This window comes from Falco naumanni, chromosome 1, assembly GCF_017639655.2.
Source record: "Falco naumanni isolate bFalNau1 chromosome 1, bFalNau1.pat, whole genome shotgun sequence".
In the NCBI taxonomy this organism is placed as follows: domain Eukaryota; kingdom Metazoa; phylum Chordata; class Aves; order Falconiformes; family Falconidae; genus Falco; species Falco naumanni.
Genome location: NC_054054.1, coordinates 54,246,391 through 54,261,919, shown reverse-complemented (window position 1 = coordinate 54,261,919; position 15,529 = coordinate 54,246,391). Strand labels below are relative to the sequence as shown.

The 15,529-nt window shown below is 44.9% G+C and overlaps 1 protein-coding gene across 4 annotated transcripts in view; it reads right to left on the bottom strand.

Annotated features, from left to right (window-relative positions):
• Window positions 1-13,251, bottom strand: part of CPEB2 (cytoplasmic polyadenylation element binding protein 2) — a 54,791-nt gene extending 41,540 nt beyond the window's left edge. For all 4 annotated transcript variants that reach the window (XM_040594290.1, XM_040594309.1, XM_040594299.1 and 1 more), the window contains exons 1-2: window positions 11,452-13,251; window positions 8,310-8,588 (exon numbers count right to left, since the gene is read on the bottom strand). In XM_040594290.1, coding sequence (XP_040450224.1) covers window positions 8,310-8,588; window positions 11,452-12,639 — 1,467 coding nt within the window. In that variant the 5' untranslated portion in view covers window positions 12,640-13,251. The remainder of the gene's footprint in view (window positions 1-8,309; window positions 8,589-11,451) is intronic.
• Window positions 13,252-15,529: the final 2,278 nt, after the last annotated feature.

The following is a 15,529-nucleotide window of genomic DNA, read 5'->3' as shown; positions in this document are numbered from 1 at the left end:
AAGTACTCCAGTGGCTGACATGGTGCAATGATTGTAACTTCACCCTTGCATCATTCCGTTTTGCAAGTTCTGTGCATCCAAAGTGAAAGGTCTTGTGCTGCTGGAAGTTGAAGAAAAAAATATTCTCCCATTCCCTTTACACCTTAGAAAGCTTATGTCTATAAAGGTTAAAAAAAAAAAAGAAAAAAAGAGGTCTGTTTCTTTGAATTGTATTACTTCATTTCTGGCAGTGGACACATGTAATATGCATGTACTGTACAATATAAAAGTGTAATGAGTACACTGAAGTAAAGCAAGATGTAAATATGGGAATTGTGTTTTGCTGTCTCACTACCTACATCACCATACCCACTTGTGAGTTTGGGTAATACCTAGGTAATCAGTGCTTCAGACTTGAAAACATCTATTTCAATTTACACTGATGAACAACATACTCTAAAACAACATTATCTGAAATTTAACTATCTCAAAAGGATTAAGTCATTCTTTGGATACAAGGCGCATTTTAAATCTCTGTGCAGCTAGGCTCTGTAACACTAAAACACTGCTTCGTGCTCTCCAAATACGTAAACCATATCTTTAATCAGCACAGTTACCTACGCAAATATGAAGCTTTCATTTCAAAGCAGAACTTAAAATACTTCAATAATGTAGGTCACAGCAGCAAAGATTTTCTAGAAAGTTCTGCAGAAAAAAAATATGCAATGGCTTGAAAGGGGGCAGCTCTACTACAGCATATTCTACTCTATCAGGAAACTATTTTCCTCAGTCTTTGGGACAAGCACAAGAAATACTACCACTGAACATGATTGTTTTAGGTAGTTTTCCATGCACATGGAAATAGTCCTAATTCTTGGGACTATCTTTAGTTTCATTATTTCAACACGATTGTGTTGAAATAATGAAACTGAAGATAATCTGTAGTACAAAGGCATTGATACATAAGCATATATGTTAATACAAGTTTTGTGTTATCCTGACTCCAAAAGCCCCTTTTGTCAAGGCTGTATTCCTGTAAAATATTTTGCATTTCCCTCAGCTCTGTGTCTCATCAGTCCTGTGCTAAGCAGCTAGTGAGCTCTTCATGTGTCAGAAGGTGCATATCTCCGTGGAATGTCACAGCATAATGCTAGTTTTTTCCCCAAAGCTGACAGTTAACTTCTCCTAAGCACTAAAAACTCTCACACTAGGTTTTGTGTTTGTTTTTTTTTTTTGTTTGGGGTTTTGTTTGTTTGTTTGTTTTTTAACCTGTATAAAGATTTGAATCCTGCTTGACCCACCATTCCCATACCAGTAATCACAACTGCACTCATACACAGCAGAATGGAAAATGTGGTTTTGGTGTAAATGCCTACAGATTCAGAGGTACAGGGCTACAGATTCAGAGGTACAGGGCTAAGTGACAAGTTGTCACCTCAACTTAGAAGTTAAGACTATGTAAGCAAGCCTACAGAAAAGCGGTAATTCTTTCTGAATTTTTACAATTCAACACAATATAGGAGAAGCATAAAGTATCCTACCCATAGGATACAGTTAGTGCTAGAAGGACCTTTTGACAACACCATCCAAAACACATCTACACAGTGCATGTTTCAGAAGTCCTCCCCAGGGATGTCTAAATGTGGAATGAACAGCAAGAAGGCAGCTTTCTCTGAAGAGCAAGTTTCAACACCTAATGGTTGGACAAATAATTTTTCTTGGTACAATCTATTTAGGACTTCTAAATATATCCATGCTATTTATGCAAAGAGTATCAGGTTTGGGCATTTGCAGAAATTCAGTGCAGTCACACCTCAAAGCTTATACATTGTCATATTGCATAAAGCAAATACAAGGCCAGAAACTATTAAACAGTAAATACAGTTTTGCTAATCTTTAACCACAAACACCAAAAATAGATATTAAGAAGTTAAACAACTCTGAATTTTGGATACATGCTTTAAACTACTGATCTGCAAGATTACTTCAAGTAAAAAATTAGATTTTTAACATAGGTATTAAATTCATTAAGTGCAAGTATCTTCAAAATACGCTCCTTTACATGTCCCTTATAATCTAAAAAATGTATCACCATCTGATGGGAGGCTGGAAACAAAAGTCATAAAGCTTACGATCAGTTTTGAGTACAGTCTTAGCTGGCTAGAAAAAAAGGAAAAAGACTGTAGCTTTGACCTTGCTGAATTAACTGAATTTTTTAAAAGCTCAGTTAAAGAAACTTTTTAAATCACTTCCCAAACTCAAATGTTAACAGGTTCCATTTTTTACCCTAAAACTGACCTCTGAATCAAAATGTGTTCTAAGACTACAAAGTGATAGCTGATTTAATAATAAAGTATTCACAGACTTAAAAGAGTACCTGAATATAATATTCAGTGTTAACACTAGCAGCAATAACCTAACAATTAAGTACATTATATATCCTAAAATATCATCCTTGCTAACACCTAAACTTAAAGTAATTTTCATTTTAGTGAAGGTATATTATGATTATAAGCTCCTTGTTGAAACCATAACTAGTGGAAATGAGAAACTTGATACGAAAACCTATGACAACTACAATTTTAGCTCTGTAAAAAAGCAAGGAGGAAGGCTTAAAGTAGATACATGAAATTGCTTGGTTACTTTCCATGGTGTCATTAGTGGTAAAGCTGAACTATAATATCTGGTAGACATCTGTGAACGGTCAACCTGACAACAGAAGTGTTTTGAAGTTAAAATTACACAATCAGCTATATGAGCTGGCTAAATTAAGCCTAAAATGTACCAAGAACAGGTCCTGTGGCAGACACACACCTACTTCCCAATTACACAGGCACTTAAACATAAACAAAAAAATCCCAACAGCATGTACTGTATCCATACTGGAGTACTCCAGCTCAAGAATATACATTCATAAGCTGGAAACAAACCAGATATATTATGGAGATGATTAAAGTCTTGGCAAGACTGACTTAAAAGGCAAATCTAGTAGATTTGTATATTAATACCCTCAACAAAATAACTACAGGAACAATTAAACATTTTAAGGGGAAGTTGTTATTCAAGTTTGAGGTTCTTTTTGGGGTTTTAGGTGTGTTGTTTTTTTTTTACCCTCTTTACCACCCCCCATCCCCACTCTCTAGAAATATCTCTACAGTCTTCAGTACTTAAATGCAAATACATCAGACCATACAGTAAATGCACTTTTTGGATAGATCTTAGGTGAGAACATATTCATTTAAACTTACAGAATAACCGTGCTTTAGCAGACAGAATAAGGTGAGATACTTCACTTATAAATCACTGCTATACTATCACGGCTACTAATTATTTCATTGAATTTTCCTAACTCTGATTTTGACTTGCATCAATAGAATAAGCTGTGTAACAGAAGCAGACTTTAACAGTAGGAGAGAATTCTTAGTTCATAAAAAGTCATAAAAACATTTGTATGGTAAGCCCCACAAACTTTCTGCTAATTGATTCCTTTGAATCATTCATCGGTGCAGCTCCCAATACTACTTAGTCAAAGGTCTTAATCCTGAAGTTAAAAGCATGGCAGTAGACATTTTTCTCCAGTTACAGAGATCCCCAGTGTGGCCATCAGACAAATACATCATTTTGGATGTTATTTATAATCTGCCCCAGGTAATCAATCGATTGCATTAAAAATCCTGAAGACACTGTTCTGTTGCAGGTATTGCCTTAGTTAAAATAAACTGGTAAAACCTGGCTTATCAATCAGTGTTTGGAGAAATACACTAGTCTGAAAACTACGGTAATTTAACAGCTAGATACTCCCAATGCCTTAAAGTTTCACATCAGCTGCAAAACTCTGAACACTTCTGAAGGAACAGGCCACCTATTTAGGAGTCTAAATATGGCATTAAGAACCCAACTTCAGCAACTTGCTCTTCATCTAGTATTGACTAGTACGTGTCATCTAGATTAGACATTTAAACTGTGCATTTATTAACCAGTACTAAAACCATCATATTGAGAATCTGAAATCCTCTGAATAGAAGCAGTTGTAAGACCGAAGCAACATGACAGCAGTTTATATTAAATATCTAAAACTAACACCTGTTGTGACATACGATCTTAAAAATAATTTTGCTTCACCAGTGTGTTTTGTTTTCTGTGAAAATAAGCACATTTCAGAAAGAAATGAAAAAAAATAATATCTGCATTTGTAAGACATGGTACCTCATCCTAAAAAACAGCTTTTAGGACCATGAACATTGCACATACTGTTTGTATGGACAAATAGGAAGGACATATCAAGGTGAAAAACACCCAGACATGCCGTGTATTACCTTAACTCAGAAGAAACGCAGAGACTAAATACCTATTCATTGAATGCAGTATTTTTACTAGAATGAAAATAGTTAATGAAGTGCATTATTAAACTGTTATAATAGATTTTAGTAAGTTTAATTTGCAAGATATTAAGAATTTATATTAACCTTGCAATCAAAATAGTTATAGTTAGCAGACACTGCATTTTTTAAAAGAAATTTAGAAATTGTAAATAAATTAATGGCTACTTTTCCTCATCCAAGGAATATAAATGAATAAACCAAATACACAGAACAGTGATTTCTGTGCTTGTGTTTTAGCCACAGAAATGCCAGAAGCGTGTTTTTTTCTTGGGGGAAAAAAAAATATTTTTAATTTTGCACCGTTGTTTTTTTTTGGTGGCTTTTTTTTTTTTTGTAGTTAAGAACAGGGAATAAGAGACAATATTAGTACTGTTTAACTTCTTGACACGCAACGTAGAAGCCAACACTGGAATCCCGCAGGCTGTATAAGGTCAGTGGTGCCAGGTATGTTCTTGTAGAGAATTAGATTATCTAAATAAGGAGCCTAGATTCTCTCCAAGGAGAGAGAAATAGGTGCCTCAATTAAATGCTTAAGTTACATGGTGTGAATACCTGACAAGATTCCCAATTGTTCCTAAATGATTCCAGTACAATCCAGGTCAATCAAACCCCTTCCTATATGAAGTACCTATAATGGTGCAAGCAGTGTGGCAGAACTTCAACTTGCAGACATAGTTTTGTCTATGAATGAACTTTAGTTTGTGTTATCTTACAAACCCGAGGGAGAAAAAAAAAAAAGGTTCTTACTGGGAGTCACATAAGAAAAACGGCTATTGGCTAAATATGCTCATTTTTAAACGTGTTGCCATGATGTTTAACTACTTTTATTTAAAAACAAAACAAAAACTCTTGAACTTTGGAAAATTCCCCTGAGATGTCCTTCATAACTGCCGTAAAGAAAAGCACCTTTGCTGTAACTAATGCAGCCACTGAAGTTTTAACTACAAAGTACAGAAAATCTGCTTTCATCCCTTTAAGTAATACACACAATTACTTAATTATCAGTAATGACATTCATTGTCATATTAGTTTAATGCCACAAAACATTTTCATCAGAAGTTATGTCAGTTCTATACTGGGGACAATCCATCAATGCAAACACCAAAGAATAACGAGGTTTCATAGAAGGGAAAAGCTTTGAATTTGTATGTGATTCCTCTGTGGCTTATCTTGTTTGCATCAGGTACATGTTTTACAGAAACTGGATGAGCAGCTGACACTGCTGAATGCCATTTGGACTCAGCAAAAAATATGCAGCATTTTAAGAAACGGCAGCAGTACATTAACTATCTACAGAAAGTTAGCGAAGACACTGGCTTTTCTAAGCTGTTCTCATTTGCTAAGCTTGAGGTAGCTGAAGTTTAGAGGAGAGGTGTTTTGTCCCCTGCCATACATACCGTTGTTAAAGATGGCACAATCATCAGAAAAGTATCCCGCAAAACTGTGAATGATACAGTATGTATTCAACATGCATGCTAACATGTGTTTGCTCTTTGGAAACTTGCAAGAAATGGGTAACTTCTACATACATACAATACTTTCATGCAAATTTTTCCAAATGGCACAAAATTTAATTACTGCTATTTCTGACTATCTTCTGCAATTGCTACTGTATCTTTAAGAACCCTCAATCCAAATACCTCAGCCTTTTATGGAAGGAGACAAAGCAGTACAAATTAGCAAGATGGGTGTTTGACAGCATTGCCATTGCCAAGACAAGTCCTGATGAAAAGAAGCACGAGCTCCAAGCTCTATTTAACTTTTTCATTATGACTTGCAAAACGTAACAGTCATCACAAGGAATTAACCATATAACAACAGTCTAACAACTGAAAAATAAAAACACAATTTCAGTGTAGCAAAGTAATTTATGGAAACATCTAGTACTACCACAATAGCAGTGGATAACGCTGCAACCCTTCAGAGGATTATTTTTACTGTGTTCTGCAACTATGACTTTATATACATATGGAAGATTTAAGCATAGATGGATCTACAGCATAAAAGTAGCCAAACAAGTCTGTCTAACTGGTTGCTCTGGTGTTCACAGGTACCACCACCACCAATTAGGTGTGCCCACCTTCTTTTTTTGACACCATCTCTTTTGACACCATCTCTTAAACATAAACCAAACCACATACCAACCCCCAAACGGAAACATGAATGTAATGTATTATGAAGTTAAATTGCAAGGATTTTTTTTCTACCCTAGAAGATAAAAATGATTTATAGTTTGAACGCACAGGACTTTTGTTTAGACATAAAATGAGTTAATCTATACTGGATGACCGCCATAGAAGCTTCTGAAAGTTCAAAGTAATAGTCATACTGACTTATAAAACATATTGAATGAATAAATACGTTCACAACTTGTGCTTAGCTGCATATGATTTCCAACGTATACATCACCGCAGTTTCAACCTATGATGGCATAAATATTTTTAACCCTGTTCCTTAGACTAACGTCTTCAGGAGACATTTTCAGTGTTTACTTTCAGCTATTCTTGGAGCCCTCCACCATAAAGCATTACCTATCCACAATCTGTTTTCCCTAATAGATCGGGTTAAATACATACAGAAAGGTACCTTTTTTCTCATCTTTCCAACCACGCAAAAATGACTCAACTATGATACTCCAGCTAGCAAGGGTACTTAATGGAACAGGTCTTCACTGTATAGCAAATCCTCAAGTTTTCAGGTCCAATGCACACACTTGGAGCACAATTTAGGTTATGTCCAAAAGTCACCATTAGCCTCAACAATACTGCAAGTGACAGAGTTTGCCTGGACAGAGTCAGGACATGGCCTCTTGTGCCAAATGAAACTCCACCAGCAAAACGGTAAAGAAAAATAGGAACTCTAATGGGAAATCTGGTCCCAGGGAGCACCCTTTTGCCACTACTACAGCTACGTAAGGATCAGCTTGCTAACTGATGCAAATACAGCTCTACAAACTCAAAACAACTGACAAAACTCTAGGTTACTCTGTGTGAAACCTAACAAAACTCAACTGTAATAGCCTTATGTGGAGATAAAGAAACATTTTATTTTCTCTGCATATTAACTTTTTTACTTTTGCTGGAATGTAGTAGCTCAGTGTAAAGACAAAAACAGAAGCTGACACAGGCGTAAAAAATTAAAACGTACAGAATTTATGGAATAGCTGCTTTCTATTTTAAAATGCATTATTTCTAAAATAAGTAGCCCAAGGCTTTTTTGCAACAAAAAAAGCCATGCAAAAAACTATAAATTGTTAGAATGGCAACTGAGATTTGAATCCAAAATAATAGATGTCTCTGCTTACAAGAAACGTTATGACTAAATGAATACAGGCAGGAATGGGAAAAATAACATTTTACCAACAGGTAACTGAGGCTAAGGTTAAGAGACTTACCTAAAGTCACATAAGATGTCACTGACAAAGTCCAGGAGGTGCACTCAAATCTTTAGTTCTAAGACACACCCTCCTGTTTAACACTTCTAAATACAGGGCTTCCATTCAAAACTTAATATAAAAGTTGCTAGAATATGGAGGAAAAAACACCTAACATGCAAATGTCACCCTAGAATACCAGTAAAAGACAACATGACAAAGACTCAGAAGGGCAGGCGAACAAAAAAATCCTGAGTTTTAAAGGAATTTAGAAGAGTATTAGTGTTATCATAGGCAGAAAGTACTTGCTGGATTAAACATTTTGCTTTATTGCTGTGTCAGCGGCTACAGTTTCTATCTTTCTTGACAGTCAATATTCTTAACTGTGAAAATCATATATTGCTGAATGCACTGAAAATGCTGGGGTTAGCTGTTAGAACTAAAAATAACATACAAATACACAATTTGTATACAAAAGTATCAGGGCTGCAACCCCTGTTTAATTCTCCTTTTAAATGAACAAAGTCAAAATGCTACGCAAGACTATGAACACAACAGTTACATACCATCCTTACCTGCAAAGGAAGCAGAGTATTACTGTTGTTGTCAGTTCGGAAAACATTATCTTCAATCCATGATTTTGGTGTCACTGATGGAGTGGAGCGAGTAAATTTAGGAGGAGCTATGACATTACCAGAAAAGGGCTTCTTCAAAGGAGAGATCTGGTTCATAGTTCCTGGAATTCCCATGTTTCCAGTTCTACGATGGTCTCTGCCATGCATTCCTCCCCAGGATATATTTCCTGTGCTCCAGCCGCTACTCTGATTGCTCCAGGGTGACTGCTTCAGAAGAGGCTAAAAAGAAAGATTCATTTATATTATTGTGAAGATACTTGAAATCTTTTTCTACTTGAAAAAAACCCCACAAAACAAACAAAAAACTGAAAGAACCAACCACCAAGTAATCAATGCACAGAGATTTCTATAAACCACTCTTTCCTGATAACATGTAAATTAATTACTGAGGCAAGGAAGTATACAGCATCATAAAACCCCCTTGTAATTCCAACTCCCCCATACACCCCAAAAACCCCCACAGTAATTGTGCAAACAACTTAGATTATTGTTTTAGTAACTGGTAGCATTCTTTAAAGCTATGCAGTACAACAATTCCAAGGTGTAAAACCATGTTAAAAATAACCCCCTGAGACCATTTTGTAATACATTACTTAGTATTATCTAGTGGGATCTCTGTAAAAATAACACAAGAATTTGAAAAGGGGTAAGTTTTTAAAACTATTACTAAAATAATTATTAGCCTACTACTAACAAGTATTTCTACTGAGTAGTAGTATTTCACTACAGCAAACAGAAACTTAAAAGATTGAAATAGATATGGCAGACTGATTCCACACACACACCCCCCGCAGTATTTTGAGTATCATTGTCTCAGTATTACCATGCAAGAGCAAAAAGAGGACTGATTACTGTACCGAGACTCTGTTTGAAGGAGCTATCTTAACATTTCCACATTAAAATGTGTTATTCTGAAGCCACTGCTCAAGTATTTCTGGAGTAATGAACGGGACTATCTGGGGAATTCTACAGGGTGGAATCTAGGGGTTGGGTTTTTTTGGTTTTGGTTTTGTTTTTTTTTTTTTTTTTTGAGTTTTGGGGTTTTCTTCATATTTAGACACAGCATAAAGTATTTTTGTATCATTCAAGTGCCCTATATTCCTCAATATGAAAACAGAAGCAGTCTTTAGAGGAAAGATTTTACAGGATGGTAAGTTTTTATTCCTAAAACCACAACTTGTGCTAAAAAGTGACCTATAGTGGTTGCCATACTACCAAGAGGTGGACCCACTGAGCCTGACGGACAGCAAACAGTACTTATCCTTAGCATTCTCAAATCTGACTGTTCTTGGAAAGGCTTTTTCTCAAACATAGAAATGGGGGGTGGGGGGTGAACATGTGTGAGATATTCTAAGTTCAGTTCTTCTGTGAAGTCACAGCACAGCAATTTTACCTCTAAGTTTCACTGCAAGCAACACTCAGCTTGTTAATTCTAATAACTTAAAAATGTAAAGCATATTAATGTTATATTAGATAAAATAGAACTTTCTGAAGATAAAGACACAACTATAACAACACCCCCCCCCAAAAAAAAACCCCAAAAAACCAACAAACCAACACAAAAACCCACTAAAGCCATTCTTGGTCAAGTAATCAGGAAAACAACCCATTGTATATAATTATAGATAATTATGTTGTAAAACTTGAATACCTGGGTTGGAATTTTGGGAGAGGCAGACACACTATTGTGAAACAAACCTTAAGAGATAATGCTGAATGTTAACAAGCCTGTAATATTGCTAGCTATGCTGTCATGGCACTGTTTTAAGTTTACCTACAACTTGTAACTGAGAGAAAATTCCTGTACAGCTCACTGTTGGAGAATGGCTTTGGAATTTGTTTGAAGAGGGTTATTATAGATGTTAAGGACAACCAGCTCCCAATCACGATGCACCCAAGTCAGTTCTTGGACAAGCACACAATGCACAATTCCAGCTCTGATAGAAATGCTTCACAGACCAGCTCTACCGATTAAACCTGACAGGATTTAACGCTAGAATAGAAGAAAATTCAAGACGAGGCCTATGTAACTTTGGCCTTCCGTAACTGAACGATTGGAGCAAGACGTGGCTGTAATGCACTAGCCTAATACTAACGTGGATCTGCTTTTCTCTGATTCCTTACAATGAATATTCCGTTCCAGGAAGAAACGCACACTTACACTTCCATTGTAACACGGGATCGTTATGTCACTTGATTAAAACCGTAGCAGAACTACGGTAACCCGAAACACAGCGCCGTCTTTGCATACAAAATTCAAGTGATTTCGGGCAAACCCCCTGAAAAGGCAACAACCTCGACAGCCTTCCCATCGGAGCCCGCTTTCGGTGACCCGCGCCCACCCACCCGGCACGCCCAGGGGGTGCGAGGGCAGGTTTGGGCTGGGGAAGGGGCTTCCCGGGGAGGCGGCGCCGGCCGGAGCTGTCAGGCTCATTGTTCGGGGACGCCGCGCTCGCTGCGGGCGAGCAAGGGGGGTATTTTGACGGCGAAACTCCTCCTTGACACGAAAAGGAGCGTTTATCCTCTTTTGTAAGAGGAAACCCCCTCCCCTCTCATCCCGAAAAGAAGCGGCGGCCCCGGGCAGCCGACGGCGCACCGAGCGGGGCCGGCACGGCCCAGGGGACGCGGCCGAAGCGGCCGCCCCGCCACCTGCCACCCGGAACGGGCGGGGAGCTGCGGCCGGGCGCGGGGCGGGCCGCTGCCACCAGCCTCCCGGCCCGATCCCTACGACCGCCTTCCCCCACACCGCGAGCGGGCCGCAAGTGCCCTCCGGCCGGCCGCCCGCGGCCCTGAGCCCGCCGAACGCGACGAGGCGACAGCGGCCGGGCCGGGCCCCGCCCTGCCTCCGCCGCCGCGGTCTCGCCGGGCTGTCACCGCCGCGCAGCCTCGCCCAGCGCCGGCAGCGCCGGGAGAGAAACCTCCCGGCTCCCGCGACCAGCCAAACGAGGGGCGCGGAGCCCCCCTGTCTCGTCCCGGTGCCCTCCTCCCGTCCCCCTCCCCGCCCCAGGGCTGCCCCTCGCCCCAGGCTTCCCCCCGGAGCCGGCTCGCCCGGGCTCCCTGCCGCCCCGCCGCCGCCCGGTACCTGGTGGTGGTTGTAGGAGTTCCTCTGCTGCAGGAAGGCGGCGGCGGCGGCCGCCGCCTGGTGTTGGTGCTGGAGCTGGGGGCTCACAGGGGATCTCCGGTTCTGCTGCTGTTGCTGCTGCTGCTGAGGTAAATTCATCTGCGGCGGCGGCGGGGGGGCGGCGGCCGAGAAGGGGCTGCTGAAGGGCCCGGCGCAGGGGTTGTGAGGAGACACCGGCGAGAAGCTCTGGAAGAAAGCGGGGTTGATCGATGACGGGATCCCCGGGTAGAAGCTGGTCTCGGATTCCGGGCTCGGGGGCGGCATCGCGCTGATCTGCCCGCCGCCGCCGCCGCTGGAGACCGGAGGCTGCTGCGTCTGCTGCGGAGGCGGCGACGAGGTCTGCACCGACCAGGGGGTGCCGAAGCCGGGCAGCGGCGGAGGAGGAGGGGAAGCCGCCGAGGAGGAGCCGCCCCCGCTCTGGTGATGGGGGCTGGGGATCTCCGGGCTCTGCAGGCTGCTGAAGCCAGAGCCTAGCCCGCCGGGCAGGAGGTTCCCGGGGCTGCCCAGCAAGTGGCTGTTCGGGGGGGACTCCATGGGGGGCAGCTTGGCTCTCGCCTGCAGATGAGGAGGAGACGGAGGCGGATTCACGCAGGAGGCGGCGGCCACCCCCACATTGGGGTCCGCGGACACCGATCCCCCCGGGCAGGAAGGGGCGAGCCGCTCTGCACCCCCCCTGTCCGCGCCGCCCTTGTGCTCGGCGGGACTGAGGGGCCGGTGGTGCGGGTAGTCCCCTGTCCGCGGCGGCTCCGGGGGGTGAACGCTGAGGAGCTGGAGCTGCTGCTGTTGCCTGTGCTCCTGCTGCTGGTACTTGTCAGTGGGGTGGCTGAACTGCTGCTGCTGCTGAGGGGGGTGGTGATGATAGTCTGGGGGGTGGTGGTTATTCAGGGGGTGGCTGCTGCCGAGCTGGGCTGGGCTGCTGAGCTGCTGCTGCTGCTGCTTAAACTCTTTCCTCTTCTGGCTCAGCTGAGGAGGCGGCGGCTGTTGCTGCTGCGGTTGCTGCTTGTTTAAATCCTGATGGGGGCTGAGACTGGGTTTAAAGTCAGAGGAGGGGTGGCCGAGAGGGGGGTGTCCTGATGCGGGGCTGCTGCCCAGCCTCTCGCTGCTTGGCTGCTGCTGCCGTGTCACCCCCAGGAGCAGCTCATCCTGCATGTTTTGATGATGCGCAGCAGCGGCCGCTGAGGGGAACGGGGAGGGCGGCGGCGACCCACCGGACACGCCGCCGCTGCCAAGGGAGCCGGTTACAGCGGGTGAGAAGGGGCAGGAGGCGGCGGCACGGGAAGCGGCCGCTGCTGCCAGGGACGGGAAGGACGCGGCGGAGCCAGCGCCTCCTACACCCAACAGCGGGCTGGGGCTGGAAGTCGCCGTCTGCGGGAGCCCGCGGCTGCGATCCCCCACGCGATGGTGGGGGCTCCCCTGACACCGGCTCAGCGGAGGGGTGAGCTCCCCACCCCGGCTGTCTGAAGAGACAAAGATAATTAATAACCTTAGGGGGGAGCGGGGAGGGCTTAAACACCCGCCTATCGCAAACCACTACATGAACCAGAAAATAGCCACTTTCTAGAATAAAGCCCTCTTCCTCGCCATCACCTCCGCTATGTACTGGCTTTCTAAAATGTCGGAGCCTTTCGATAATAAATAATCCGATTTCCCCCTCCCCCCCTCTGATCTATCGGGACCCACGGCAGGGCGGCCCTTCCCGCCTACAGTCGCGCCCACAGGGATCCGCTAGACCGCAATAAATACCCCGGAAAGGTCGTTCCCCCCCCGACACCCGCCCCGCTCCCCGGTAGCTTCGCCGCCCGCCCCCCGCTCCCCTCAGCCGCTACACCAGAACGCGGGGGGGGCGCGGGGCGCTTCCCAGCTTGGCACTAGCGGGGAGTGAGGGAAGCCGGCCGGCCGCCGGCACCCCCACAGGGCAGGCGGCCCCAGTTCCCACAGCAGGGCTCCGCCAGGCCACCAGCCGCCTCCCCCACCCCCACTGCCGACTCGGAACCGGGCGCAACGCCCTTAAGAATGCCGGAACAGCCGTCAACGTTCCGTCACAGCCCCACCCCCTTGCCCACCCGGCCGACCTTGGTAACGAGCCGGAGGATCCGCCCCCTCATGAATAATGCATCACGCGGGCGGCCCGCCCCTTTTGCCCTTCACTGGCGCGGCTCCGGGCGGGGTGGGCGCTCGCGCTGACCAACGCCCCCGCGCACGGCGCCGAGGAGCCGGGTGGGCGCTCCCACTTCAGCGAGGGGGAGGTGACAGCCTTTTAGTAACCCCTTGCAGACCCGCTGCCCTTTTGGGAGAGGGAGGCTCTCGCTGGGCTTCGACGACGTATCGTCTCTCAAGCGGGAAATACCTGAAATAAAATGATTTTATTTGTTTTTTCGGCAGCGGGTGCGACCGGCTTTTCCGTCTGTAGGCAGGGAGGGCTGGTGGTTTCTTCCGCTGCCCGCGATCCCGTTCGGAGAGGCGGGGCTTCGCCTGGCGCGCCGCTCATTTGCAGTGACGCAGGGGCGCGCGCTGCAGGCGGGCGGGGCGCGAGCGCGGCGGCACGAGGAGGGCGGGTGTCGTAGGCGCAGCGGCGGGAGCCCCGCGTGCTCGCCCGGCGGTGCGCCCCCCGCCACGTGCCCGCGGTGCCCGCCGCCTCTGCCCGCCGCCGTGTGGCCACAGCGGTGTACCCCCAGCGGTGTACCCCCAGGGCCCGGCAGCGTGCCTCCTGCCGGGTGCCCCCTGCCGTGTGCCCCCAGTGCCCGGCGGCTGCCTCGGCGTACCCCGCTTGCACCCACCCGTGGGGCTTGCTGCTGGGGTCAGGGGGCTCGTCATCGCCTCGCAGCCGCTCCACCTGTGTGGGATTGGCGGGGCAGTCCTGGGGTGCCAGGGCGGGCTTGCTCGGCTGGGTGTGGGTATTCCGGTCCCTGTGGTGCAGTGAGGAGTGTCAGAGCTCCCCGGGGGGGGCTGGGTCAGTTGCCCCTTCCTTGCCACCCCGATGCTGCTGCCAAACCTTTCCACATGTTGTTGGGTGTCAGGGGCTTGCAGGAGCTCAGACCGAGCCCATACTAAGGTGTAGTGGCACATGGTAGGCCTTTTTGAGGTATATTCTACACTGACGCTACTAAAGGTGGGGTTTTACCCTTTCCATCTAGTGGAAGCACAGTTCTTGGCAACTGTTTAGTGCAAACAAATTTACAAGTTTGGCAACTATAGGTGTGCTGTTAAAGATCTAGGTAACCCTGAAAAGACTAAAATAAGTAAGCTGTCTTTGTGCTTCGGGAAGGCTGTAGTTCATTGGTGAGAGGATTAATACACGGCTATTGAATGTGAGAGCACTCTGGGGAAGTGTCATAGGCTTGACCTATTGTACTTTTTTCTAGGCATCCATTAGTGGCCACTGTCAAAAGGCTGGACGGCTGCTTTCCATTTGGCCGATGGACCTTTGGTCTGACCCAGTGTAACAGTCCTTATTTATTAAATCTGTACATGTTTGTTATATGCATGTAAAATGTGGAGGAAAAAAAAATTGGTTCAGCATCTGCAATCATCTCTGATGTGATTGTGGACCTGTGTGGGTGTGTGTATTTGAGTATCCGTGCCATCTTGCAGGGTTAAGATGAGAATACATTTGCAGCATAGAAGAATAATTGATACATATTTATCTTTGCTGTATTATGGTTTAGTAATCCAGAATTATTCATTATACTGGCATCTATTTAAAGAACTCTGCAGCCATCTGTCTTACAAGTGGCAAAAAAATAAAGAGTGCATACCAAGGCCCTACAGATGACCACATGCTGAGTAAACGTTGCTGGCCGAGTAATGGTTCTTCTCTGGATAGTGAGTTGTTTCATGGCATGGTCCTCATAAACATTAGGTCTGTGAGCTGCAGAACTGGTAGCATCTGGCTTCCCTTTGCATTCCTGTCATACACCTGACATTCGATTATGTGCAAGCCTGAACAGAAGCTTTCCTCTACCTGGGGCGTTCTCAGGTGTCTAGCAAGGGTGGAAGCAATGCTGCACTATGTCTCTCCTATAACCAGCTGCCTATTTCT